The 26640-nt window shown below is 39.8% G+C and overlaps 16 protein-coding genes across 16 annotated transcripts; all 16 read left to right on the top strand.

The window, feature by feature from the left end:
- Positions 1–195: 195 nt before the first annotated feature.
- LSM04_001329 (uncharacterized protein) lies at positions 196–534 on the top strand (the record flags this gene model as incomplete). The annotated part of the gene is made up of 1 exon (XM_067336807.1): positions 196–534. The coding sequence occupies one exon, from the start codon at positions 196–198 to the stop codon at positions 532–534; it is 339 nt and encodes a 112-aa protein (XP_067188822.1).
- A 339-nt stretch (positions 535–873) lies between these two features.
- Positions 874–1128, top strand: LSM04_006507 (uncharacterized protein; the record flags this gene model as incomplete). The annotated part of the gene is made up of 1 exon (XM_067336806.1): positions 874–1128. The coding sequence occupies one exon, from the start codon at positions 874–876 to the stop codon at positions 1126–1128; it is 255 nt and encodes an 84-aa protein (XP_067188901.1).
- An 860-nt stretch (positions 1129–1988) lies between these two features.
- Positions 1989–3107, top strand: LSM04_002003 (Cyclin PHO80-like; the record flags this gene model as incomplete). Its single annotated transcript, XM_067336805.1, has 1 exon — positions 1989–3107. The coding sequence occupies one exon, from the start codon at positions 1989–1991 to the stop codon at positions 3105–3107; it is 1119 nt and encodes a 372-aa protein (XP_067188833.1).
- Positions 3108–7018: 3911 nt separating this feature from the next.
- Positions 7019–7651, top strand: LSM04_006790 (uncharacterized protein; the record flags this gene model as incomplete). The annotated part of the gene is made up of 1 exon (XM_067336804.1): positions 7019–7651. The coding sequence occupies one exon, from the start codon at positions 7019–7021 to the stop codon at positions 7649–7651; it is 633 nt and encodes a 210-aa protein (XP_067188908.1).
- Positions 7652–8026: 375 nt separating this feature from the next.
- On the top strand, positions 8027–8578 carry LSM04_002791 (Atypical dual-specificity phosphatase Siw14-like; the record flags this gene model as incomplete). The annotated part of the gene is made up of 1 exon (XM_067336803.1): positions 8027–8578. The coding sequence occupies one exon, from the start codon at positions 8027–8029 to the stop codon at positions 8576–8578; it is 552 nt and encodes a 183-aa protein (XP_067188848.1).
- Positions 8579–8962: 384 nt separating this feature from the next.
- LSM04_004409 (uncharacterized protein) lies at positions 8963–9490 on the top strand (the record flags this gene model as incomplete). Its single annotated transcript, XM_067336802.1, has 1 exon — positions 8963–9490. The coding sequence occupies one exon, from the start codon at positions 8963–8965 to the stop codon at positions 9488–9490; it is 528 nt and encodes a 175-aa protein (XP_067188868.1).
- Positions 9491–9784: 294 nt separating this feature from the next.
- LSM04_001270 (Protein of unknown function DUF5578) lies at positions 9785–11395 on the top strand (the record flags this gene model as incomplete). Its single annotated transcript, XM_067336801.1, has 1 exon — positions 9785–11395. One exon carries the CDS (start codon positions 9785–9787, stop codon positions 11393–11395), a length of 1611 nt encoding a protein of 536 aa, XP_067188821.1.
- Positions 11396–11749: 354 nt separating this feature from the next.
- Positions 11750–12604, top strand: LSM04_006118 (Lsm14-like; the record flags this gene model as incomplete). Its single annotated transcript, XM_067336800.1, has 1 exon — positions 11750–12604. The coding sequence occupies one exon, from the start codon at positions 11750–11752 to the stop codon at positions 12602–12604; it is 855 nt and encodes a 284-aa protein (XP_067188897.1).
- Positions 12605–15988: 3384 nt separating this feature from the next.
- On the top strand, positions 15989–16794 carry LSM04_008162 (uncharacterized protein; the record flags this gene model as incomplete). Its single annotated transcript, XM_067336799.1, has 2 exons — positions 15989–15997; positions 16291–16794. The coding sequence occupies 2 exons, from the start codon at positions 15989–15991 to the stop codon at positions 16792–16794; spliced, it is 513 nt and encodes a 170-aa protein (XP_067188931.1).
- A 30-nt stretch (positions 16795–16824) lies between these two features.
- On the top strand, positions 16825–17696 carry LSM04_008956 (uncharacterized protein; the record flags this gene model as incomplete). Its single annotated transcript, XM_067336797.1, has 2 exons — positions 16825–17052; positions 17220–17696. The coding sequence occupies 2 exons, from the start codon at positions 16825–16827 to the stop codon at positions 17694–17696; spliced, it is 705 nt and encodes a 234-aa protein (XP_067188949.1).
- Positions 17697–17837: 141 nt separating this feature from the next.
- Positions 17838–18251, top strand: LSM04_005641 (uncharacterized protein; the record flags this gene model as incomplete). The annotated part of the gene is made up of 1 exon (XM_067336796.1): positions 17838–18251. The coding sequence occupies one exon, from the start codon at positions 17838–17840 to the stop codon at positions 18249–18251; it is 414 nt and encodes a 137-aa protein (XP_067188887.1).
- A 5-nt stretch (positions 18252–18256) lies between these two features.
- Positions 18257–18841, top strand: LSM04_009720 (uncharacterized protein; the record flags this gene model as incomplete). The annotated part of the gene is made up of 2 exons (XM_067336795.1): positions 18257–18433; positions 18605–18841. The coding sequence occupies 2 exons, from the start codon at positions 18257–18259 to the stop codon at positions 18839–18841; spliced, it is 414 nt and encodes a 137-aa protein (XP_067188963.1).
- Positions 18842–19563: 722 nt separating this feature from the next.
- LSM04_000063 (ABC transporter type 1) lies at positions 19564–21540 on the top strand (the record flags this gene model as incomplete). Its single annotated transcript, XM_067336794.1, has 1 exon — positions 19564–21540. The coding sequence occupies one exon, from the start codon at positions 19564–19566 to the stop codon at positions 21538–21540; it is 1977 nt and encodes a 658-aa protein (XP_067188803.1).
- A 545-nt stretch (positions 21541–22085) lies between these two features.
- LSM04_002122 (RNA recognition motif domain) lies at positions 22086–22706 on the top strand (the record flags this gene model as incomplete). The annotated part of the gene is made up of 1 exon (XM_067336793.1): positions 22086–22706. One exon carries the CDS (start codon positions 22086–22088, stop codon positions 22704–22706), a length of 621 nt encoding a protein of 206 aa, XP_067188835.1.
- A 1241-nt stretch (positions 22707–23947) lies between these two features.
- LSM04_003356 (uncharacterized protein) lies at positions 23948–25366 on the top strand (the record flags this gene model as incomplete). Its single annotated transcript, XM_067336792.1, has 1 exon — positions 23948–25366. One exon carries the CDS (start codon positions 23948–23950, stop codon positions 25364–25366), a length of 1419 nt encoding a protein of 472 aa, XP_067188853.1.
- A 534-nt stretch (positions 25367–25900) lies between these two features.
- Positions 25901–26428, top strand: LSM04_008154 (RNA recognition motif domain; the record flags this gene model as incomplete). Its single annotated transcript, XM_067336791.1, has 1 exon — positions 25901–26428. The coding sequence occupies one exon, from the start codon at positions 25901–25903 to the stop codon at positions 26426–26428; it is 528 nt and encodes a 175-aa protein (XP_067188930.1).
- Positions 26429–26640: the final 212 nt, after the last annotated feature.

Raw genomic sequence — 26640 nt, 5'->3', positions numbered from 1 at the left:
CTCTCTATTTATGCCTAGGCAAGGGAAAGAGAGAGAGAGAGAGAGAGAGAGAGAGAGAAAGAGTTATTGAGTAGGTAAATAGCACCACATTTAGCAGCATATGTGAATCGATGACTTGTTTTACATTTTTTTCCTTTTTTTTTTTCAAAGCTATCATAGTGACCCCACCCCATAGATTTTCAAATTTGTATATCAATGACTATTGTTTCACGGTTTTTAACGCCCTCTACTCGATCCTGTTCAACAGCACTATGGACACCCTGCCGGAATGTGGCTTCCAAAACTTGGTTTGCTAGCGGAGACACCTCGAATTCCTTTAGAGGTGTGATGAAAGGATTTACTGTGTGTCTCTGTGGGATTGCGTTAATTAACTTATTTTTTCGAGGAAATATTTTGGGAAAGGTTGAGAGCGAGAAGGACGTATACATACCCATCCTGGCGTTTAGATCACGAGTTCCAGAGCCAACCACAGATGGCTTTGTAGATGGTACAGGCCATGATAAAAGTGTACCTGTGGCCCACCTGAAAAAGTAGCGTTTGCGTTTTTATTTTTCTCTTTCTCACCATATAAATGCATACTGGTGTACCTTTCTCTGACCCTACGTTTCAAGTAAATTATCGTATGGCCAGTGGTTTAAAGTTGGGCAAAACACTCTTGTTTTGCTTTTACTCGTTATCGTAAGTATTTATTTATTTTTATTGTTATCCTGTTGTTTACCTTTTCATTTCTCTCTATTTTCCAATGTGGATGAAAAAAATTTTTTTTTTGTTTCTTCTTTTTCTTCTTCCTCCTTATCTTCAATGACAACCTCTGTTGTTGTGCTCATATTATGGACCCTTTCAAGTTCTAGCAATCTACTCCAAGAGCGACGCATGTCGGCCAAAGCTGCCCCCAAGACACTCCACCAGGTCCGCAACGTGGCGTACATCTTTGCCGCCTGGGCCGGTCTGCAAAAGGGCTTCGCAGAGAAGTCCGCCAACGACAAGTTGTGGGTGGAGCACCAGCGCAACCTCCGGCAGCTCAACGCGGAGCGGCAACATGCGGCGAGTGAAGTGGGACACGGCGCCCCGTCGGGTCTTGCGGTGCCGGCAGAACTGCAGGAACTTGTGAAGTCGTTTGAGAAGTAGGCGGGTGTGAAACATGCGTTGTCTGTAGGTAGTTAATATATATATATATATATATTTATTTATTTATTTGTGTATATGAGAGAAGGAGAGGGAGAAGTAGGCGGTGCGTGCGTGCATGTTTCTCTGTCTGTCCATCTCTCTATCTGGGAGATGGGGTTATGAGAAGGAGTGTGCTCCTGCAGGTAACGTTAGAGTATTAGGCTTTTGATTTTCTTTTTTTTGCCATTTTTTTTTCTTTATGTTTAGGTAGGAGTTGTGAATCCCGGAAGAGGCGGGAGGGTAATGAAAATGATGATGATGATGGTAAAGATGAATAAGGAGGAAAAAAAAAGAAGCAGGGAAGAATTGAGATGGTATACTGCTTCATTACATCTTCTTTATTGTTCATAATTCCCGCTGCTGTGCTGGGATTGTGATAGTTATTGTTATTATTCGTTGTGACATTTTCTTTCCTTACTATACACTGCCTTTATACAATATGTGTCTTTGTATTTGTATACTTTTCTTCTTTATCCTTTTTCTGTTTTTTTTTCTCTTGATGTTTCTCTCTCTATCTAAATACATACATGTGTAGGTTTTTATTTCCCTTTGTCGAGCGTGGGATTGTGGTGTGGATTGAAGATAATCGACTAGTCAAATACCTGAAGTAGATAAGGAAAGGGGTAAGTTCGATCAAATAAGAGAGTGTTCGGGCGAAGAAAGACTCTTTCTTTAACAATTGTATTCGTATCCAAGTCCACATACACAAATACGCCTTATTTTCTTTTTTTTCTTTAAGAGAAAAAAAAGAAAATAAAGAAAAACGAAAAACGAAAGAAAACGAGAGTGAGAGTGAGAGTGAAAAAGATATATATATAAAGATGACAGCAATTTCACTCTCACTTGTAATTCCTGGCCCGTACAGTGCTGGAGACTGCCATACAGAAGAAGAAGAGGCGGCACTTAACGCACAGCATTGCCGGGCATTTCTCTTGGCGATGGAATTTCTTCTGCAGGAACAATGGATACACAACTCCAATCTGGTCACTTCTACGTTACACACACAACTGAAACAAAAACAAAAACAACAAGAAGAAGAGAAACGGAAACCGATAGATGCGAGTGTAATGCAATTATATTTTCCGTGCCGTTGTATGTTTGATAAATGTGGATTTAATGATGATGTGCGACGTCGGGTGTTTGTAGGTGGTGGTGCCGCTGGTCCAGTGCGGGATTTCATCTACCGGCTTGTCTGTCATACCCGCTGCAGTGTGGAGTGCTATCCATTAACACTCGCTCTCATTGACCGCTTCTTTGCGGCACTGAGAAAGCAGGAATTGCAGACAAGTGCGTACATGCGAAATACGGGGCAGATGCCTTATATATTTGCCGTATTACTGATGCTCACGGTGAAGTTCCGCGATGATAACTTTCGCAGCAATCGTTACTATAGTCAAATGACAGAAATTCCACTAAAGGAGTGGAATGCGCTGGAGCGGTTTGTGTTCAAGGTGTTAGGGTATGATGTGCGTGTTCCTGTGAATGAGTATATTGCGTATGAAAAACTTGTTCTTTCTGAAATACTTAAACAGGAAAAACAACTGCAGCTGATGTCTAACGCCTGCTGTAACCACCACCACCACCACGACCAACACCACTCTTTTACTTATAAGAACAGCAACGACAACAGTACTAAGGAGAAAAATAGTAATACTGTGGTTCATATAAATAACAGTTTTTCTTCAAATGGTTTCACTGCCTCACCATTCTCGTCCGCGTACTCGCAAGGGCCATCTACAACACCAGTCAGCCATACTAGTTCTATCAGTAGTATTAGTTCTATCAGCAATACCAGCAATATCAATGGTAACATCAATGACAATAACAATTTGCTACTTGGCGTTAGGTCTACGTGTACTGCAGCGCATATTCCAGGCAGCATCATCGGGGGCCTGGGTGGCGATTCTCTTCATTTGTTTTTCGACAAAGTGGAAAGATAGGAGCAATTCACCATAACATCAATAAAAACAAGAAAAAAAGGAGAAATGTAACGTTGAAGTAAAATTACAAATACCCCCTCACCTTCCCTCCCTTCTTTTTTTTTTCTTTTATTCCTTTGTTTTTTTTTTCTTTAACTATTGTTTCCAGGCGGGGGTTTGCCACATCACTGAAAAACTCTCGCCAGTGAGAGAGAGGGTGTGAGAGAATGTGTGTCAGTGTATGTGGATTCTCTGAGTTAAAAAAAAAGGCGAGAAAAAAAGAGAACAAAATAAGGTTTTATAGTGTTTTTGTTTTTCTCTTCTTTTGCTCTTTTTGTGATTTGCGGCGATGTCAATTGGTTGCTTGTTCTTCGTTCCGTATAAATTCCCTCTGGTTATTTGTTTTACTTTTTCCCTTTTCTTTTGTGGTGATGGTGGTGGGTTTTTTAGTTTTCCTTTTTCCTTATTATTATTATTAGTATTATTATTATTATTATTATTTATGCCTGCTGATATCTGCAATTCGTTTCACGAGTGCAGTTCTGTGTGTAGAGAGAGGGAGTAGTCAGGTGAACACGGAAATGTTTTTTTTCTTTTTCTTTTTGTCTTATTGCTCATGTATGCGTATCATTACAAACATATGTGTATTTTCATATCTATGTCTCTATTTATACATGTGAAAGCTACACGTATACGTTTATACATGTAGACATATGTATGTGTATGTATGTATGTAGATGTGAAGGAAAGTGATACTTTATTATTATTATTATTATTATTATTATTATTATTATTATTATTATTCTTATTATTATTTTCCCAATTCGATGTTTTTTTTTTCTTTTTGTCTAAATTTTTTTTTTCTATCTTTATGATGTACGTGGTTGCGGTAAACTCTTTCTTTCTCCCCATCTCTTCTTGGTCTTTTTGGTACTTCCACTAATGACTGTTGTTACTGGTGTTTTTCTAAGATTTCGCGTCTCTGAAAAAGAAAAACAAAAAAGAAAAAAATAATAAAAAAGAAAAAGAAGCGAGACTTTGTTTAGTCGTTTTATTTTTTCTTTTTTATTTTCCTGTGTTTGTGTGTCTTTTAGCATCTACACACATCCACATGTAAATATATACGTTATTTTATTATTATTTTTTATTTATTTCTCTCGTTCTCTCTTTCTGTATGAGTTATGACGTGATGTGATTTTCTACTTCTTCTTTTTTATCGTATCTCCATAGTGCTCGTTTGTTTATTTATTTGATTGTGTGGAGAAGTCTATGAGGAGAAAAGTACATCACGTTATACATAATTATATATATATATATATATATATATATAATTATACGGAGGAAAGAGACAGAAAGGCCCAGACAACAGTACATGGATCAGAGAAGAGAATGGGGAGGTATCGGGAATAGAGAGCACAAATAGAAAGTGGGCAAAAAGACAAACGAAAAAAAAGAAGAAATAAAGAAACAACAACAAAAAGATAAAAAGTAAAAAAAAAAAAAACACAAATGGGTTAATAAAAGGCGAAAGGGGTAAAGTGAAATGGGTGAAAGATACGTGACGATACATCTATATGATGCAGACGAACAAAAAAAAGTAAATGAATGAAAGAGATTGACGAAAAAAAAAAGTGTTCATTGATGTAGATTTATTTTTGGATTTCAGTCATAAGTTATTTTGGAGTAAATAGGAATGGATCACAATTAGCGAGAGAAAGGAGATATATATATATATATATATTCACTTATATTTATTCCAGTAGAGGTGCAAAGGGTGGGAGGAAAAAATGAAGAAAGAAAAAAAGAAAGAAAAAAAAAATAAAAATAACTCTTCTTATTGCCTCACTATATATATATATATATATATATATATAATTTATTTATTTATATACTTCTATATGTCTATATGCATGATCGCGAAGAGAAAGGAAAAAAATAACAATAGTTGAACGTTTCTCTTCACAGACACAGACACACTCTCACAGAAACAAGTGTAAAATAAATTTGCCACCGTGCTGTTATCCCTGTATAGTTCTTACACAGTTCGTATACGTATTCTATTTACACTCACGTCAAGATTGAATCAAGGTAAAATAACAGAGATTTATGTCGTGCAGGTGTAAGAATCGATGTACGTGGGAATCTACACGTGGTCAATGGGAAGAAAATAGAATAAATATAAACAAATAGAAAAAATAAAACAGAAGGGTGGCTATGTGTTATCTCTATTAAATGGCTTTTTTTTATTGTTTTTATCAAGACACAGATGGGGAGTGGGAAATATGCGAATATCCTTGCATATGTATATATATATATATATATATACCAGTCGAACGATATATAAAGAGGTACGCGCGTGTTTCAAAATTTCTTTATTGTAAGGCTGCCGATGCACTTTTACTTTTTTTATTATCATATATATGGGTTTAACGAATTGAAAGTGTTTGTGCTCGTAGAAGAAATCGCGCTCTTGAATTTATTGCCACTTATTTATTTTTATTTTTATAAGTGGTACTCCCCTTTCACTCTCATTTTTTCTTTTCAGATATATATATATATATATATATATGTTTGTTATCAATGTTAATTTTTTTCTTTCTGTCCTTTTTTCTTTTTTGATTTGTAATGACTTTTTCAATTGTCCCCCATTTCCTCACAAGTTTACTGCTATATGTATTTGTGAGGAACAAGTTAAGATGAAGTCCTGCCATCATGAGTGGTGCAGGTAAATCATAATAAAAAAACGAGTGAGTCTTTTTTCCCTCTCTGTAAGTTATTACTATCATTTTATCATTCAAATGAGCAGTGGTTGTGTGTACAGAAATGCAAAAAAAAAAACGATGGAAACGAAAAAATAAAAATAAGAAAAGAAAAAAAATTACAAGATCGAGGGGAATGAGAAGTGTAAGAAAAAGTAAAATAAAAAGGACGGTGATATTTTAACGTGGGAATAGTCTCTTTGTAGTGATACGTCTCTATTATTTATTTTTGTTGGTCTTAGTTCCATGTGGTTTTGGGGTCTAATATATATATATATATATATATATATATATATATATATATATGAAAGGGAGATAATTTTGCCTGCGTATTGCTGTTTCTCATTGACAGTGTTCTGGTTTTTTTTTCTCTGAAGAATTGTAAAACCGCATTTATCTGTGTACGTCTATCTATACATCTATATCTACATCTATTTGTGTTTGTTTTTACTTGTTAAGAGTGATATGGTGGGATACTCTCTAACTGTACACCGTTTGTCTGGAAACTTCATTGCAGAGAACAGGACGTGTATATAGAGAGATATATGTCTACAAATATAAAGGGGAAGGAATTAAGAAAAAAAGAAAATGCTTTGAGCAACATTGAAGGAAACAAGAGAGAGAGCGAGAGAAAATAACGTGAATTAATCGAATGGTCTAGTAAGAGGGGAGTTTTTTTTTTTTTTTTGGGGGAGGGGTGGGATTGTTATACCTTTCTTTAGGTTCGTGTGTGTTTACATATGTTTATATGCGTGTTTTTTATTATTCCCATCAAATCCCCTCAAAAAATAAAAAATGTAAATACATGTGGATACAGCAGGGATGTGGGTATGGGGAAAAGGAAAAAAAAAAAGAATGTATGTATAAGAGAAGACATACACCTATGAAGCAAAGAAAAATAACCTGAGAAAACAGAGAATACATTATAGATATTCTTGATGAGATTAAAGAAAACATATTTCCATTAACAACATATTTTATTTTTCTCTCTTTTTTCGTTTACCTTTTCCTGAATTTTCAATATTTTTCCTTCCCCACAGAAGAAAAAAATACAAGGACAAAATAATCAAACTAGAGTTAAAATCTAGGTGAAAGAAGGGAATTGAACAAAAGGAAAAACGAAAAAGAACAACAACAACAACAACAAAAAGAAGCAGCAATTTCTCCTCGACCATGCGACGTGCACTGCACACACACGTACGGCGATGTACTCCCTGTATGACCCTCTCTTCACAACATCGCACTGTTATTCCTGGTCAGTTTCCAACGGACACATCCCCCTCCGGTTATAATGGTAGTAACAATGGCGATAGCAATAGCAACGGCACGGCGGGTGTGAATGGTGGTGGGTGGGAGCTGCAGCGGGGGCATCATCTGCAGAGCAGCGTTGGTCTGCACACGTCATTCCCCACGGCCTGCGGGCGGATGTTCAATCCGCAGTTGTACTACGAGGTGCTGCAGGCCTGCTGTGATCGGCAGTGGCTGCAGGCAATACAGCGGGAGATGCGGAATGACAAGGAGTGGGTGGAGACACTCCGCACAGAGGGCGGGGTGGCGAGAAGTATGAATGCCTTGACAGAGTCAACACACCACGATGATGAACTGATGATGAAGTTGCGTGATACTCTAAAGACGGACAGAAAAATGTCATTAACATTGTGTGCTATTCAGGAGAGTTATGAGCGGATTCGACGTAAACGGGATATGCATGAAACACAGGTGGCGGCAGATGGTGGTCATGATACATATGCATCTATGCGACAGAGGCAGCAAGGACAATTCGGAAATAATTTTCCATCGTTTTAGCTGTTACTTGATATATTTTCTTTATATTTTATATAAAAGTATATATATATATGTATTTTTTTTTCTCTTGTATTTGTTATTGCTCTGCGTCTTACATTTCTTTCATCACTGTATATTGATACACACTGGGTGAGATGTGTCGAGTGGCGTTATCCAGTGGGTGGTTAAGGCTAAAGATATACTCCCAAATCTTTTTACTCTTTTATCGTTGAATAAGAAAAAAAGTTCAAAATTATTATTATTATTATTATTATTATTATTATTATTATTATTATTATTACTTGTTCATTTGTATCTGTGTGTATTTTTTTTTTCTATTTTTTCTTGTTTTCTTATTCAGTATGACTGGTTAGGGTACTGCAGTTTGGTGACTAAATGAAGGTTGTACCACCCAACTTTGGATACGTGGAGGAGCGTATATATCGCTGTGGTGCTCCAGAGCCCGCCCACTATGGTTTCTTGGCTTCTCTCAAGCTACGCACTTGTGTGCTGCTGACAGATACCCATGATGAGTGCTTTCTGCGATGGCTGCGAGAGAACGATATTCGAACAGTCTGTCCTCTTTATGAGGACTCCAGATCGAATACGCTTGGTGATGATATGGCCTGCGTGAGTTACCATAGCGGGAGCATGACTCTTTCAGAACCTGTTGTTGTGGGTATTTTACATGTACTGCTCGATCCTATTAATTACCCCTTATTACTTACCTGCAGTATGGGAAGATACCGCACCGGTATTGTCTGTGGATGTCTACGCAAACTACAAGGCTGGAGCTTGGTTTCTATTCTAGAAGAGTACAGACGACATGCACAAGATAAGAGCCGAGCAGAGAATGAAGAGTTTATTGAACTATTTGATAAGGATTTGGTTAGTCTGGAGCTTCGAGATGGACGGAAGCCAACCATACTTTACGCTTGCAACATCTGAGATTTTTTTTTTCTTTGCTTTTTCATTCTAGTGGTGCCTTTGGCGTGGTATTGGAGTGTGAGGTATATCTATTGTAATGTTTTCCTTGAGCTATATTACTATTACTACTGGGATATCTGTACGTGGTATTCTTTCTGTTAATGTTATTATGCTCCTTTTTTTTTTTCTTGTTGCTGCACCGGCTTATTCTGCCCATTCACACTAATATATATATATATATATACCTGCGTGAGTTCGCCTGGTTGCGAGGAGATTATTCTCTTTCTCTTCCTTCCCCCTTCCCGTTACCGTGGCTAGCACTCCTACTCCCACCCCGACGGCTGCCTGAGTGGCAGAAGAGAAGTAGTACAAGAAGTAGTAGCATCGCGGAGGAGCAACACATAAATGAGTGTGTGGGCCCCGCGTGCCATTGCCCGCTGCGGCCTCTCCCGCCATCTCCACAGTCTAAACACTGCAAATACTGCAAACTGCGTGGCTCTCACTCTCCAGCGACGCGCTCAGTTCGCGCAGGTCCCCGGCAAACGCGATCAGGAGGCATTTCTCTCGCAGTTCGACCCCCTCGACGTCCTCGCCCTCGACTCCAACTGCAGCGTTGACGATATAGACGCCGCCTTCAAACGACTGCAGTCAAAATACGCTCCCAACGGCCCCAACCCCGATGCGAAGATGCTCGATCGCGTCTGCAGAGCCCACGAGATATTGAAGGATCCGGGATCTCCGTACTATCTTCGTGCACACGCCTCAGAGACAGACCGCCAACGACTGCAGTTTCAAATGCTGCCAAAGTCTAAAAGGCAGCTCATTCAGATTCAGGTGGGGATGCTTATGGTGTTTCTTGCAGGAATTGCAATGCTGGTCGTATCGCTGATGGTGCGCCCCGTAAAGCGTTCTTTGCGTGCGGCGACACGTTGAGATTTCTGAGAAAAAAAATGAGAGAATGAGACGAGTAGAAATGAAGCAAATAAAAAGAAGAATCAGTGACGTCACAACGAAAAATCAACAACAAAAAAGATGTCATAGCGACAAATAACAACTTACATCTTTCTGTATGTACGTGTGCTCGTTCTTGCAGTTTTGCTAGAAAGTATACTATACAGTTTAAAAAAAAAAATGCCCCTTATTCGTTAAAATGATCAAACGCTTATTATTATTTTTTTTTTTTGTATTGTTGTTATTCTATAGATTCTTGAAATAGCTGCATTGAAGATGCGCACTGCTAGTAGAGGACGACGACAGAGTGTCCGCTCAAGTACACGATCCCGTGCCACATCTGCATATGGTGGTTCTATTAGTGAGTCTAACCTCGATGAAACTATCATTCCACAAGCAGGTGGTGATGCTCCTGATAATATCGCTCCTACAAAAAGAAAGAACAAAATATCTGCTATGAGGTGTCGTCAGAATGATCTAGAGAAGCAAGAAGCTTTGCTTGCTGAGATGAGTCCGAACATAGCAGGGCGCCGTGCAGCCGTATGGGTGGGGGAATGGGATCGTGGATCACGCAGTGTACGTCTACGTATCCTTGAGGCCCTCACAACACTTCATTCCTCAAGTAATACCAATAGATTGGAAAATGATCTGGGTGATTCATCTATGCTACTCTTTACACGCATTACTGCGTGGTTTCGGTTAACATGTAAGTTCAAATATACTCTTCAACCTTTACTAAGTGCTATAGCGCTTTTTGTACGAGGAGTGCGTTATTTAACGTCTCTCATGGAAATTGGCGGTGCACAAACTCTCATTGACACACTGGGTACATGTAATCTCGTACGTGAAGACCGTCGTGAAATTGCATTACTATTATTATATATAGCAAATGCAGGACGTGTATATCGTGAGATGCTATGTGATGATGAAGATATAAAGTTACTCATTCAAGCATTAGAACGAGAAGATGATACGGATATATTAGAACTTCTCGCAGCTCTTTTTCTTGTGTTAGGTGAAGGAAACAAACAGTCTGTAACATTTCGCATACACACTGGACTTTTAGAATTAATATTATCAAATACGAGTACAGTGGAGTCTAAACTTCAGGCTGCACGTATTTTGCGTACCTTTCAGTCATCACGGGATAAAGAATACAGTCAAGCAATTGCGAGGGATGCATTAGAGGATAAGGGTATGGTTCCAATTCTAGGAATGGTTTCTGGCACCCCTCCTGAAGGGGTTCAGCAACTACTATTGGATGCCTTATTTTCTCTACTTCTTCACGATGAATTGTGTCTTCGTGTGGAGGGAACAGAGTTGTTAACAATGGTAGCAAAGAATATTCAATTTACAGGTCCTATATTGACACGGTGTCTTGATGTAGTAGATGAGGATCACTTGGCTATTGAAGCGGAGGATGATCATCGTGCTGCGATGACTATTCGACGTAATCAAATTTCCTTCGGTAGCACTGCAGTAAACATTATGCTTATTGACTCAAATTGTGAGGCTTTACAACGAATCATGCTGGATATTATTGGACGACGTAGTGCCCATTTTACGCTTCTAAAGTATCTTCGTCTACTGGAGAATATGAATCCCACTTCAGTTCTTGATTGTTGTCGAGTACTTCAAATGTTATGCCGTGGGGCATTGTTGCAGGAGCGACATGCCGCTGAAAATGCTGATAATCTTTCTTTTCCTTCTTCTTCAGCTGATGCTGCTTCTACTGCAAGAGCTCCTGTATCACTGGAGAAAGTTGCTAACCATATTCGTGAAGCTGTGGGTAGCACGTTATACAGTGTATTGTTATATGAAGAGTTAACAGAGGACGAAGCTGCATCTATTGCACGCTCCGTTACTTCATCTGCATCACGTATGTAACATATTAAAGGAGTTTGTGTGTTGAATAGATTCTTTGGAAATTGTAAAGAAGTAACAGAATATAGTCCAAGTGTAAAAGTAATAATAATAATAATAATAATAATAATAATAAAAGAAGCAAAAACAAATGTCTATCCTTATCTTCCTTATTTTCTTGCTGTGTTTTTCTTTCTTTTTTGTCTAAAAGAGTTTCGAAAGCTGCACCAGCAAAACGGTAGGGTAAACAAAAAAAGAAAAAAAACCATATCGAAGAGAGAAAGTTTAAAGAAGGAAAGGAGAGAAAAGAAAAAGAGAAGAGAACGTAAAAGAACAAAAAAAAAAAAAAAAACAAAGAAAAAAAAAGGTGTTGACAAAATGTCCACAACACGTGCTATAGGTAGTGTGATTACCCTCATCACGAACAGCCAGATCCGCTATGAGGGCACACTTGGCCAAATTGATAGCGAGGGTAATACTGTGAGTTTGACCAATGTTCGTGTTTTTGGTACCGAAGGCCGTGCAAAGGAAAAGAATCAGGTTGAAGTTCCTGCTGCTGAACAGCTCTTTGAGCAGATTGTCTTCCGTGGCTCTGATATTCAAGAGCTTACCGTGTTTGAGGGAGCCAATAATGCTATAATGGATCCTGCTATTGTAACTGCCCTCCCTGCCCGGAAAAGCAGTACCAATAAACCTCCCCCAACCACCCAACGCTATGCCTCCTCCGCTGGCAATGCGAATGCGCAGCACCAGCACCAACACCACCACCAACAACAACACCAACAGCACCAACAGCAACAGCAGCGGTACGGCGGTGGTGGCGGCGGTTATCGTCGTGGCGGTCACGGTGGTGGTGGCGGCCGCGTTGTCGGGTATCGCAACGCCCGCCGTGTGGACTCGCACACTGGACAGGACTTCCGCCCCGCCACTGGCAATGCAAAGGAGGAGTTCAAGGACGACTTTGACTTCCTGAAGAGCCGCGAGGAGTTTGAGAAGAAGAAGAGCGAGTTCGAGAAGGCCCGGGAGGAGGCGAAGAACCATAGCAAGGCGTACGACCGGAACAGCTTCTTCGACAAGATCTCCTGCGACCAGCAGGACCGCACCCTGCGCCTCGACCGCGAGGGGATGAAACGAGCCGACGCGGAGACGTTCGGCAGCGAAATGGTCGGCAGCATGAGAGGCCCGCGCCGTGGCCGTGGAGGGCGGGGGCGCTACAATGGCCGCTACAACTGAGCGGGAGTCCGGCAGTTCACTCGCTCTCCTCGCTTTCTATTTCCATGTGGAGGTGGGGGAGTGTGAGGGGGGCGGATGTGGATGGCAAGGTTTTTTTTATTTTTGTGGTGTGGGATGGCAGGAGAGGAAGAAAAAAGAACGTACAAGGAAACGAATGAGGGGGGGAGTGGTTGGGGAAGGGAGGGAAAGAAAAGAAGGAAAGAAGGAAGAAAAAAAAAATCGAAACCAAAAATAAAAAGAGACGAAGGAGAAGAGCAGAGGAGAGGAAAGGGAGTGGAGGAAGCACTATGCAACAAAAACGATATGTGGTGGGAAAAGAGGGGCGATTTTATCATGCACGTCCATACGAAGGAAGAGGGAAGAGAACGGGGCATTGGGGGATAAAAAAAGAGAGAAAAGTTCATCAAGAAAGATAAAAAAGAGGTTGATTGTCAGACAAAAAGCAAACAAACAAACAAACAAAGAAACAAATGAAAATACGTTAAAGAATGAAGGAATTCAGAGAAAATGGAAGATGACCGCACAGAAAAAATTATAAGAGAGAAAATCTGGAAAAGAGGAAAACATTAAAAAAAGATTCTTTTAACCGTAGTGGAAAAGTGGAAGTATCTACTGGATGAGGTGTGAGTTGGAGCACGGAAAGAAAAGATAGGTAGAGAGAGAGAGAGAAAGAGAGAGTGAGGGGGAAAAAAAAGGGAGACAAAGGGCATATATATATATATATGTTTGTAGTGGGAAAAACGGTTGAAAGAGCGTATGATAAAGAAAAAGGACGGCATTAAGTGTGGGATGAGTATCTCTGCTCTTTTTTGTTACCTTTTTTTCCGTATCTTCATTTTTTTGTTTTTGACTTATGGGCACCACATTGTTTGTTTTTCTTTATATGTGTTTGCTTCTTCTTTCTTTTTATTCTGATACTAACACATATACCAGGGAAGCATCTAGATGTCTGCATATACACTGGATCTACCTTGTTTATGCCATTTAACTGTGATCTGAATCCTTTTTTTTTGTTCTCACTCTCTTATTTTCTTTCTCTTTATCGGTTGATGTGATAGGAAGTGTCATAACACTCTTCTGTGCTGTCTTGTTGCTCTTCCTTAAAAAAGAAAAATAACTTTCATATTATTAAAGTGGTGTTTCATTCTCTATCCCATTCAGTATTGCTGGATATTGCTGATGATTATATCTTTTTCCTTTTTCCGATATATTTTTTTTCTCTTTTTAGACCATCTGTTTCCACAGTAGAGGGCAGAATTACGGTCATGGGTAGACCCCCGTGATTTTTTCCCTTTCTTCTTTCGTGTTATTGTGGTTGGAGTAAGACGAAAGAGAAGAAAAAAGATGTTTTCTCCGCCACTGTTTTTATGCTCCCCTCATGAACCTCCACTCAGTCAGATTTCGTTATTACTATTATTACTATTATTACTATTATTACTATTATTACTATTATTACTATTATTACTATTATTACTATTACTATTATTATTATTATTATTATTATTATGACTATGATTATCATTATCATTATTATTGTTCTTTTCTTTTCTTCGTGAATACTACATGATTTTTGCTGCTGCTGCTGCTGCTGCTCCTGTTGTCTGTGTGTGTGTGTGTTTTTTTTTTTACTTTTGTCTTTGACGGCGTGCTCATTTAGGGTTAGATGTTATTTGCCTGTGTGGGTTTGGGTGCGTGTTTCTGTTCAAGAAAGTATCAAAGAACACGACAATGCTTTTTACTGTGATGACAATAATGATGATGATGGAACAAACAATACACGCCCCTCCGAAAAAAAAAGAAAAACAAAAAAGAAAATGAAAAAGTGTGACGAAGAGAAATGACCACAGCAAATTGGGAAGAATTAAGAGCGACACGAATTTTTTTTTAACCCTCTTTCATTCACTCAAACATTATTGCAGGTGCGTGCAACACTATATATATATATATATATATATGGAATTTAGATGTACGCGACGTCTCTTGCACTAACGCTATGTGGCTGTGTAGTGCGTGGTAAAAAATTTCACTTTATTTCTTTGTTTTCTTCAACGAAGCACGTCAGGGACGTTGTTCTCGTAAGACACTCAAAGGCGATCAAGAAAGAAGAAGAAACTTGTGCACTGGGAAAAAAAAGTAAAAAAAAAAAATACGCAAAAAAAGAGAAAATAGAGAGAAAAGAAATTATATGATAGTTTTACGGTAAATAAGAGGGAAAATGGGTACTTGATTCTTTTTTTTTCCTTCTCTCTTTGGCTGTTTTTGTGTGTGTATGTCTTTTTCCTAATTCGTGCTGTTGGGAAGAAAAAAAAAAAATAGCCAACGAAGAAAAATAAAAAAAACATGAACGAAGCTTGAAGAAAAACAAAGAAACAACAAGAGAAAGAAGCAAACATCTAAAAGAGAGATTGGTACAGGGTACGATTAGGATGTTTGCATGAGTGAAAAGAAAGACGTGTAGGGAGATTGTGCCGTGAAAGAAAAGAAAAAAAAAGAAGAGTAAATGAGATAAAGGAGGGATATTACAAAACATGAATATGTGGGAGCAGCGAAAAAAAAAGTAATATAGATGCCATGATGGAGAGTGGTATATGCAGAAATGATAAGAGAAGAAGATGAGATTGATCTCCATGTTGGGCAGAGCGGCTGGTTTTCCTTTGAAGAAGGCACTCACCGAGTCGACTCATGATGAAAAAAAGTTTAGCTGCGCCCATTTTGTTTCTGGTTGTTGTTTCTTTTTTTGTTATGTTTGCACGATATTAAAAAAAAAAGAGAATGAATTTCTTCATGTATGAGAAGGAAAAAAAAAAGAGATTGAATGAAAGAGGAATGCTGCTGAAACGGCAGTACCAGCTGCAGCGGCAGGAAGGAAAGGAAATATTGATCTATTCTTTTCCCTTTAATTACTCACGTTACATACTTCCCCATTTCCCCTCTCCCAAGGAAAGAAAGAAAGAAAGAAAGAAAAAGAAGTTAAAGGGGTCAAGAAAAAGAGGAAATTGCGTGAGTGGCAACTTATATTGCCAAACATGTGTTTCTAACTGTGCTTTCTTCTTCATTGATATGACTACCATTGTTTTTTCTACTGTTAAGATGATGCAGTAATATTTAAATAGGAAATTATCTGTTTTTATTCCTCATTTAACTACTTTTGTTTTTTCTTTGTTTTTGTTTTTTCTGTTTTCTTTTATGCGGGTGTATTAGACCAAGTAGATAAAAGGCGCAGAGGTTAGTGGTGGTGATACCGACCTCTAAATACCATTCCTGTACGTGTGAAATCTCGGAAAGGAAATAAGTGAAAGATAAAAGTATTACACTGAATATAAATTCTTTCACCGCCTTCTGTGGTGTATTCTTTTTATTGAACTTTGTGAAGGACGAAAAGGGATGGATGGAGTTGTTTCTCCTAAAAGCGGCTGAAGCAGTCACTGTGGCAATTTCTATTCTGCGGAAGAGAAGGGAAATCATCACCAGTCAACTGTTATCACGATCACACCGAGAAGAGAAACTAATGATCCTTAGAGTGGTACACATCTATCTTATTAGAAGAAGCAAACCACCATCGTTTACTACGAAGAGAACTGAAACAGAAACTTCGACGCATTCCATTTATTCCTTCCTCAAATGGAGATTGCACAAGAGAAGGAGTGTTTGATCCATCCATTACGACTTCATCCCTCTCCTAAAAGGCGGAAGTAAGTTTCTTTTGTGGTGAGGCACCACTTACAATGGAGCTAATTCTCCAAATAGCAGCAGAGTGGTCATCTGCTGAGGCTGCTAGATTGGATGTCATGCATTATATTAGCAGTTTACCTGCATGGACAGACGATATGTTCTCGCCCATAGGTACAATACAAACTGATAGGCTTCGTAAGATGAGTGAGACGGCTGTCCTATTAGAAATATTTTTTAAACAAATGATACTATCTTCGGATCCCAGGAGTGGAAGAGATTTGGAAAGGAAACATGAAAGTTATGAAGAACTTTATGGTGGTTACTCAGATGATGTATGCATTGATCATGAAAATGATTTATGTGGGAAAACAAAATATTATTTATCTCCAGTACCGAAAATTCTTGAATTGTGTGATGCAATGGATGAATGTCTTGTAGAATGTCAATCTACACAACGGCAGGTTCAACATCAGAAAAAAGGAGTTTGTGAAGCTGTTAAAGTATTAGGATTGAAATGACGTGATGAACATTTAACAACGCTTGTTTGTATGCTGCAAATGATGGTAAAGGTATATGAACGAACAGAAAGTTTATATTCAATGCTAAGAAATGATCTCTTTATTGAGTCTATACAACTCTTGGATGTGTTGCAAGATGAATCAAAGAACCCTTTTACTAAAGATGGTTCTGAAAGGACTAAATTATTATGTATGAGATCAACTGCTGATGTTTTGGTTTTTAAAGAGCATGATTACCTTTGCAAAAATGGAGTAACAGTAGTAAAAATGTCATTGGGTCGTCATTTATCTAAATTATTAGATATACTTTAAGAGAATCATATGATTTTGTCAAATGATATGGTATCTTTAGCGATAAGTTTAATTTGTGGAATATACGCTTTATGTTTCTGTGGAATAAATACAGTGTACTCATCAAGTGACAGAACAATAATGAACGAAGAGATGGATGGGAAAGTAGACCAGTTTATCTTATGGAGTCATATATAGTAGAAGAATTATATGAGTTAGTGAAACATGCTCTAATAGTTAAAGTTAAGGATGAATATAATGTAGGTTTGTGGGCTAAGCGTATTTCTCCCTTAGAAGTGTATCCTTCTACTCTTGAAGTACTTTCTCATATAAGCTCTTTTTTACGTGTAGTTTTGGTATTTCAACGATTTGTTGAGGAATTCATTTCCTTTATTTCTGGGAATGAGAAAATGATAGATAATTCTCTTCCATTAGAAGAAGTACTTGAAAGAGTTTTAGGTGATGAATTCATTGCCGTAAAAAATATTTATTCTAAAAATATAAAAGAAACAACCGTTTCTGTTTTTTTTTTTATATCAGTTTCAAAAGCTTATTGTGACTATAGTTCTATTGGCGTACATGTTGTTAGAAAAACAATACAACTTGTTTAAATATATCAAACATATTTACCATTGGAAAGTGTAACCATATTGGAGTTACTACTAACTTATCGTTTGTTATTCTATTTTGTAAGAATTGGTCAGCCTCTCTTACCATTCGGTGATACTCTGGCAGATGTTATCGTAAATGAAATGGAAACTCGTTTAGCCTTTCTTGTCAAGCAAGAATATGCAAGTAATCAAGCAAATACTTTAATGCAACTTTTACAAAATGACTTGGGTGTTCCAGTGACAACTGTTGCAGAAGACTTTCCACCCATTTTTGCACTTCTTCCTTGTGAAGAGTCTGATATCTCTATGGATGAAGCAGCCATGTGTTTATGTGTACCAACTGGTCGTTTCTCTTATGGTGAAGTGGGAAATGAGAGTTTGGGACTACACTATACTATGTGTTGTAAAATGGAGGAAACTACGATTTCACTCAATCCTTTTCTTAGTGCAGATATAACACAACCTGAAGCATTACCATTAGATGTCAATCAGGGTCTAAATTATTTTCTTCAGATGATGTTAATGGAGTTTTCACTTTATCTACTCTTAATTTGATAAAAATGATGATTGAAAATAATAAACATGCGCAAATGCTTCGTCGTCTCGCTTTATCACTTTTCCGTGTAAACCTCACACTTGTAGCCTTCTATGTTCGGTACATTATAGCATACTTTGTTTCTAGCGATGAGGAATGGCTTCTCCGATCTCCTAATGTGAATACAGAATTAAAGGAATTTGTAGCTTAATTACGGAATAACTATTTGCCACGATCGCTTTCGTGGAATATGCTTGAGTCAACTCCATGCTTGGCATGGAGGAGTAAAGCAAATAATAGACAATACCTTTTTGCAGCAGTGGAACGAACAAAAGGGTTATGCAGTTTGACTGTCGTTAGTCTAACGTTTAAGGTTACGCTTGCTTCTTTGGACCCTTTATTACCAGTTGAGCAAGTTGCCCTGTTGGCATCATTGAAAGAGTCCATGAGTCGCTTGTGTACATTTGTCTGTCAGCATGGCCCGCACGTCGCCAGTGCTCCGCTCTTATCACCGGAGTTTCTCGCGGCCGCGATGGGGCGGTGCCACCGGGACGGGCCGGCGGAAATGTTCCCAGCGGCCGTTTCGCCGTCCCCGTCCGTCAGACGTTAGACGCCCTTTTTCAGTGCGGCCGGATACAAAATGTTGAAAAATGTTATGCGAGAAGGAGAAAGACCCCAGTTTACTTGTATTGCTATTTTTATTGAAGGTTTAAGGGAACTAGAAGATGATAAAAACTCTCAAGAAGGTCTTTTTAACTTTGGACGCTGTTTGCAGCAATACCAACTCTTGTAGTATCTTCTTGGACGTCACGTAAGAGTTGGTCATTTGGTACATAACGATGATTTAATGGGTTCCTTCTCATTCTAGCAACCTGTGTGGACTCATCCAGCGCATACTCTCAAGAGATGAATTCCCATTTTCTTTGATTGAAGAGGTTCTCTAAAAAAAAAGAAATTTATAAAGTGTAAGATATTATTTGTATTATTATTATTATTATTATTATTATTATTATTATTATTATTTTTTTTTTTTTTTTCTTACGTTTTCATTATCGTTGTTTTTTTTATTTGTTCTTGTTATTTATTCTTCTTGTAGTTTCCTCACTGTGGTACGATCTGAGAATAGAAATATTCTCTTCTTTTCCATTGTTTTTTTTTTTGTGTGTATGTGTGTTTCGTGTTTTACGAAATTTATGTCTTCATTAATGTATTGCTTCATATCTTTTTTTTTTCTGGTACCATTAATGTTATTATTTTCATATTTTTAATAATTATTGTTTTTTTATTTTGCTCTTTATTTCTTTTCTTTGAAAGATTTTTAGCTGCTAAGTTATGCGGCCTTCTCAGTATATCTGGCGTCCTCGGCATCCCGAGACGATGCGATGCCTCAAACGCTTTGCATCGAGCATTCGTCTACAAACTGACTTTGGAGAAGCCACACCGACGCAACGACCCAAGGATTCTTTTTCTCCTTTATATTTAACAGAACCTTTTGAAAAAAAAGGTGGATTCTGGCGATATTTACGTTCTGCACAGGAAGAAACTCCATACATTGCTGCAGCTGTTTTCGGTGTAGGTCTTTATGGCGTTGCAACACTTGCAATACCTGCTGGTTTTGGAGAACTTATTGATTTTGCCAGTAAAGGAGAAATGCCTCTTGGTACATCTATGCAATTGCTGGGGTGGTTCACTGTTGCTGGTGTAGGTAACTTTATGCGTTTGGCTTGTATTGGTTACGCTGGAGAGCGCGTTATTGCCCGTCTACGTGCTAGACTTTATCGTGGTATCCTTTCACAACCGGCTGCTTTTTTTGATTCCCCAGCAAATAGTACCGGTTCATTGGTACAACGACTTTCAATGGATTGTAATGTAGTAGGTAGTTCACTTACAGAAGCGGTAATGCAAGGAAGCAAAAATATGCTTCAAACTGTTGGAAGTATTGGAATTATGCTTTACTACTCTCCTACTTTAACAGGTGTTATATGTGGTATGATTCCACCATTGGCAATATTTGCTGGTGTTTATGGTCGTTATGTGCGACGTTTACAGCATCAAATGCAAGATGCTTTAGCAGTAAAAGGATCTGTTGCAAGCGAACGATTGGGAAATATTCGTACTGTAAAAGCCTTTGCTCGTGAAATTGAGGAATTAAAATGGTATGAGAAAAATGTGGATACAGTATTTCAAATCAGTAAACGTATGTTGTTTTACAATGCTTCATACAGTGCCTCATTGCAGTTTTTGGGTTATGGAGCCTTATATGGAATTATGTGGGCGGGATCTATGCTTGTTGCAACGAATCACTTATCGCCTGGTGTTCTCTTTTCCTTTGTTCTCTACACGGTATACTGTGGTATTGGTCTAATGGGTCTTACCAATCTTGTGACTGAGATCAACAAGGGTTATGGTGCGAGTATGCGTTTGTATGATATTCTTGACAAAGAGAAGGCTCTCCAGCAGACGACGGAAGAGAAACCCAAGATGATTCCCTCCGACTGCAAGTGGGATATAAAACTCTGCAATGTTTCCTTTGCCTATCCCGCCCGTCCGGAGGCGCCGGTGTACGACGGCCTCACCCTCGAGATCCGCCCCTCCCGCTGCACCTGCGTGGTCGGCAGCAGCGGGTCCGGCAAGAGTTCCCTCGCCGCGCTGCTCCTGCGGCTCTACGAACCGACCGCCGGCGCCATCACCCTCGACGGCCGCGACCTCCAAGAAGTGGACGCCCGCTGGCTGCGCAGCCGCATCGGATACGTCGGCCAGGAGCCAGTGCTCTTCGCCGGCACCATCGCACAGAATATCGCCTACGGGGCAGCCACACACGCCTGGGACGAGCCACTCGACCGATGGCTCTACGCAGCCGTACTGGACGCCGCCAGCCGTGCAAATGCCCATGACTTCATCGCCACACTTCCAGAAGGATATGACACATTCGTCGGCGAAGGTGGACGTGCACTCTCAGGTGGGCAAAAGCAACGTATAGCCATCGCACGTGCACTCTTACGGGCTCCAAATGTTCTTATCTTAGATGAGGCTACATCCGCGTTAGATAGCGAGTCTGAGGTTGTCGTACATGACGCTATCAATCGTCTTATTGAGGATGCACGACGCGGGCGGGAGAAGCGCGCCGTCCTCATGTTCGCACACAGACTCAGCATGATCCGCAAAGCAGATCACATCGTCGTTCTCGACAAGGGGCGTGTGGCGGCAGAGGGAAGTTTTGAGGTGTTGTGCACAAATCCCCTCTTCTGCCAACTTGTGGGACTCCCACGGGGTACCGCTATTGAGGCTGCCAACGTCAACGAGGAATGACAAGATTAACGCGATCAAGAATATAAAACGAAAATAAAAGAACAATATGAAACGAGAAAGGAAAAACAAAAGAAAAAAACAAAAGCGAAACCAAAGAAGAAAAAAATAAGAGAACAAATGAAAAGAAAAGTAAATGGGAGCGTGAACACAGAATAAGAAAATATTCTTTTTTTTCTTCTTGCGACGGCTCGAGCACTGAGGAAAACTCTGCCGGAAGGTGGCAGGAGACATGTGCACCTCTATTTGGTTGTTTTCATTGAGGTAGGAAAAAAAGAAAAACAGCATGACAGTATTTGATCCAATGGGGTTTGCTCTTGCTTTTTTCGGAGATACACTTCAAGTGTTTTTTTTTGTTTCTGCTTTAGATTGTGTTTAGACCCTTGTTTTTTGTTTTAATTTGATTTTTTTCCTTACCTCATTTTTATCTTCTTATTTCTTGATTATTCTTCATTTTATTGATATTGTCTGACTCTGAAGAGGGAAGGGGAGAGTTGGAGAAGAAATTACTAGGGGGTGAAATAGAAAGTAAAAAAAAAAGTGAGAACATGGAATCAGGTGGGGAGAACGTGTCCACAGAACGGAAGACGTCTCCTCCGCTGCTTCCTCAGCAGGAAGAGGAACAGGGACAGGAAGACCCCCTGGAATTACAGAAACAAGAAGAAGAAAATGTAGTTGAATCTAGCACTACACCAAAAGTGACCTCTCAAGAGAGAGTGGATGAGCAGCCTACCAGTAGTTGTGGTTCTTTTACTCCCGTCTTTCGACCTGGTTGTGCCACAGACCCGGATGCTCTACGGAACCTTATCGTGAACTATCTTCCGCCGCTAATGGATGAGACGGAGCTTTACCGCCTTTTTTCTCAGTTTGGGCCCATTGAAAGTGTAAAGATTATTTATGATAAGGAGACTAAAGAGAGTCGTGGATATGGTTTTGTGAAGTATGTGCATTTCTTTAGTGCAACATACGCGATAAATGGGCTTAACGGTTACCACATAGTAGGAAAACGTCTTAAAGTAGCGTACGCTAATGTGGAAGCAGCAATGGAAAAGTACAAGGCACTGCGAACCTCAGCAATGTGTTTTTCCATGGAGCAACAAATGGCCTTGCAAGCTATTTTTTATCAGCAGATGTTGTTGGCGCGACAGCAGGAGAGGCAGCAGCAGTAGTAAATGATATTTTGGTTTGCGTGCATCGTTTGGGGGATTATCTTTTTCTTCGCATATCTCTGTGTGCGTGTATGTTCTATTGGGATTTCCCATAACTGCTGAGAGCTTTGTTTGCCAATATTATACGTTTATTTCCTTTTACCAATGTAGAACAAGTAGAAGAAAAAGAAAATTTGTGCTTGAACGGTGAAAAATAGCCAACGAGAAAGATAAAAAAAGGCAGATAGAATAACCGAAAAAAATGAAATAAGGGCTAACAGAAAAATGGGCTGGTGAATGGATTTGACGAGTTGTACATGGACGGATTCTGTTGTCATTTCGAAGTTCAATGCACAAAACAACGAATTGTCACAAACGCATCCCCGAAAGATCTGAGGATGAAAAAAACCATTATTACCATCAGTTTTGGGGAGTAGCCACTGTGGAGAAAAAAAGGAAGAATACGTTAAGAAGAAAAGGAAACAACAAATAACTATAATAAGTGGAGATTGAAGAACGCTGACACCGTAAAAAAAAAAAAAAATGCAACGGATTCACTGGCTAGCGTTTGGCTGTTGAATTTATTCTTTATTTTTACTTGTGCTATTTTAGAGATTTTTTTTCCCTTTGGTGCTAAAAGTGACGGGTCCACAGAAGCAAATGCACAATAAACAGTAAAGCAATTGCTTTTCAAATAGGTTTTTATCTTTTCTTACTATTATTATTATTATTATTATTATTATTGTTGTTGTTATTATTATTTCTTTTTTTTTTGTGTCCTGCATTTTTTTTTTTCAAAGTTTTATTTCAAATATCTTTGCTTTTGAAACATAAAGTGCAGGGACAGTAGAAGCAGTTCTGATACTGATCGGTTACTGGAGATGGAAAGGAAGCTTCTGCGCGCATGGGAAGAATGAATTAATCCACTTTCATGGACATCTCGAACAGGTTCTCTGGATATCAATAGAACAGGAAAAAAAAAAATGATATACATTTCTTTTTTTACTTGGTGGACATTATTACTTTATCTGGTGGATATTGTTCTTTTGTTTCTTTTGGTTGTGGGCGGTTAATAATTCTCTTTTCACTTTTTTGGCTGTCCTTGCTTTTAAGGTGTTTTTTCTTTTTTTTTTTTGCGCGTTTGTGTGTGTGTGTGTGCAGTGGAAACGTTGTCTTGGAAAGAGAATAGACATTTCCGAGTATAGAAAAGGGAGTATATTGAAGAACGTCGTGAGGGAAAAAGTCTTGGGATCTAAAGTAATATGTTACAGAGTAGTGGAATGTCCGCTATACGGCCCCGTCAGCAGCAATCGGGTGACAGTGACAATAACAGACGTTTGAGGCTTGACGTAGTTATTCTCGCGGCGGCGCACGCTAGCGGTATTGTTATGGATGTCGTTCCCGATGAATTACAGAATACTGGGTTGTTGTTGCAGTCGTTGTCGGCTTTGTTAGCCCCCACATCGGCGAATTCGTGCTGCGAGGGTTTTAACGTGGAGGTCCTTATCCTTGAAGCGATTGAGGGCGTAATTGCCGCCTACAACGAGGTATTTGTTTCTCCTTCTGCAGCGCAAAAGGGAAGTATTGTGTGGGATTCCGAGCGTTTACAACTCTTGCCTGTATCAATTGTGAATCTCCGCTCTCTGTCATTGTTGCTTTCGCATAGACCACTCTTTTCTCCGCCGGTGATTGCCGCCCTTTTTCAGTGTGTAATTCTTGTGGTGAAGCATGCCCCTTCACAAGCCCTTAGCACCGAGGGATGCCATATTCTCGTAGCTCTTTTGGATCTTCTCGCTTGTTTGCCGCGAGGAACTCCAACGGATGGGATGCCAAGTATTTTGCGTGTTACCCGCATTACAGCAAGAAATGTTATGCGTCGTGTGGGCCCTTATCTATTTCAACCGCCACCTTTATCTTTAAAAGGGAAACATAAAGGTGGTGATGAAGAAAGTTTTGATGCTGCTCTTGCTACAAGAGAAGCTGCAGAAAGTGGTCTTATTCCGTGGATGGAACGTCATCTTTTGCCACTTCATGTTGTTCGTGGGACGGCTGCGCAGACGGAACTTAAAGAGGACCGTCGCCTTGCTTTGTCATTACTAGAGTTTGTGCTCTACGAGTCCCCTGACAATCGTGAGAGCACCACCAGTAGTAACCGTATAACTCTACAATATCTTGCGGATTCCGTCAATGCGTTGTTGGAGGAAAATGAGAACGAAGGCGGTGTGACAGGACACGAAAGAGAGCAAGCTGTGGCGTTTCTGAGACGTGCCAAAAATGTCCTTTACTGCAATGAGACACCGTATGTTCATAAACAGCAGCAACAACAACAATTTGTTTCGTCTCAGGAATCCGTGCCGGAGGCGGAAGTGCGCGAGTTCCTACTCATCAAGGATGCCCTTTACCAAAGCGAGTTTACGCAGCTGCGGCGCCACATGGAGGAGGAGCGCGGAACGCAGGAAGTCCTGCGGCGTCAAATCGCCGAACTCGTGAGTAGGCGCGAGGGGATTTGCCGCGGACTGCAAGAAGAACTCAGCCACGCATTGGTACAGAGGGATAATGATGATAGTAAGGAGTTAAACAATGGCGCAGCCTTTCCTAATGACGTACGGGTGAAGGCAGTGCTTGAACGTGTTGCCTCACTGGAGGAACTCACCGTTGCATTACACGAAACTCAGTCATAATAACCACAACAAAAACTTCAAGAGTGTGAGAGCATCTCACGCCGGTACACGAGTCAAGTGCCGCCACATTCTTCCTTCCCCATTAAGTCACCGAAAGAGGAAAGAGTATGAAGGGAGTAGGCGGTTGAGAAGGAAGCAAAAAAAAGTAAAAAACTTGAATAGAAGAACCTTACGAACAGACAGAACAAATAAACAGAGAGTTACTGCCATACAGTTGATTGTTGAATTATGTTGTTGAAGAGAGAGAGAAATATATATATATATATATATATATATATATATTTGAGAGGTATCAAAGAGTGTTTCACACACCGTGTTTTTACCTGGTGTTTTAAATATGTTTCAAATACATTTGTATACTTCCTGTTTTTTTTTTTCGATTATTCATAAATTCTTTATTTTTTTTTATCTTCTATTGTCGTGAAAAAGAATTGCATACATTGTGCATACAGCAATTAATACGAAATAGTTAAAAGAAGAAAAAAAGAAGGGATATAAAATCAAAAAGAAGAATAAAATTTTTGAACCATTCCCATGTCTCAACAGATGCAATACTACGCAGCCCAACAACCGTTGCAACAACCGCAGCAGCCACAGTCTCAGCAGGTTCCCGCTCAGATGAACGCTGAACCTGATTTGCTGCGCAATCTCATGGTGAACTACATCCCCACGACTGTTGACGAGGTACAGCTGCGACAGCTGTTTGAACGCTTTGGCCCGATTGAGTCTGTTAAGATCGTGTGTGATCGCGAGTCCCGCCAAAGCCGCGGCTTCGGGTTTGTGAAGTTCCAGAGCGCATCCAGTGCGCAGCAGGCGATCACCGGACTCAACGGCTTCAGCATTCTCAACAAGCGCCTGAAGGTGGCGCTGGCGGCGAACGGGCACCAGCGGAACCGCAATAACGCCGCTGGTGGGTTCGGGCCGTACGGCGGCTACGGCGGCTACGGCGGATACGGCGCCTACCCGCCCGCCGCCAACCCGTACGCCCAGCAGCAGATGATGGCGATGCAGCACCCGTACATGATGGCCGCCCAGACGGTGCAGTCAATGCCCCGCCAGTAGGTGCTGCAGGCGTGCAGCAGCAAGGGAAGGGGTATATAGCAAATGGATTCCTTTTCAGCATTTTTGTTTTACGCTAAGGAACACAAAAAAAAAAAAAATCAATAGGATAACATCAAGATGGTGAAAGTTGAGAAACTTTCTACCTATCAAGAATAAAAAAAGAAAAAAAGAAAAAGAAAAAAGATAATGAAGATGAAAAAAAAAAAATAGAA

This window comes from Trypanosoma melophagium (genome assembly GCF_022059095.1).
Source record: "Trypanosoma melophagium isolate St. Kilda chromosome Unknown ctg34segment0, whole genome shotgun sequence".
NCBI classification, from domain to species: Eukaryota; Euglenozoa; class Kinetoplastea; order Trypanosomatida; family Trypanosomatidae; genus Trypanosoma; species Trypanosoma melophagium.
Note: the sequence above shows the minus strand (reverse complement) of the source record. Positions and strands in the feature narration are given on the sequence as shown.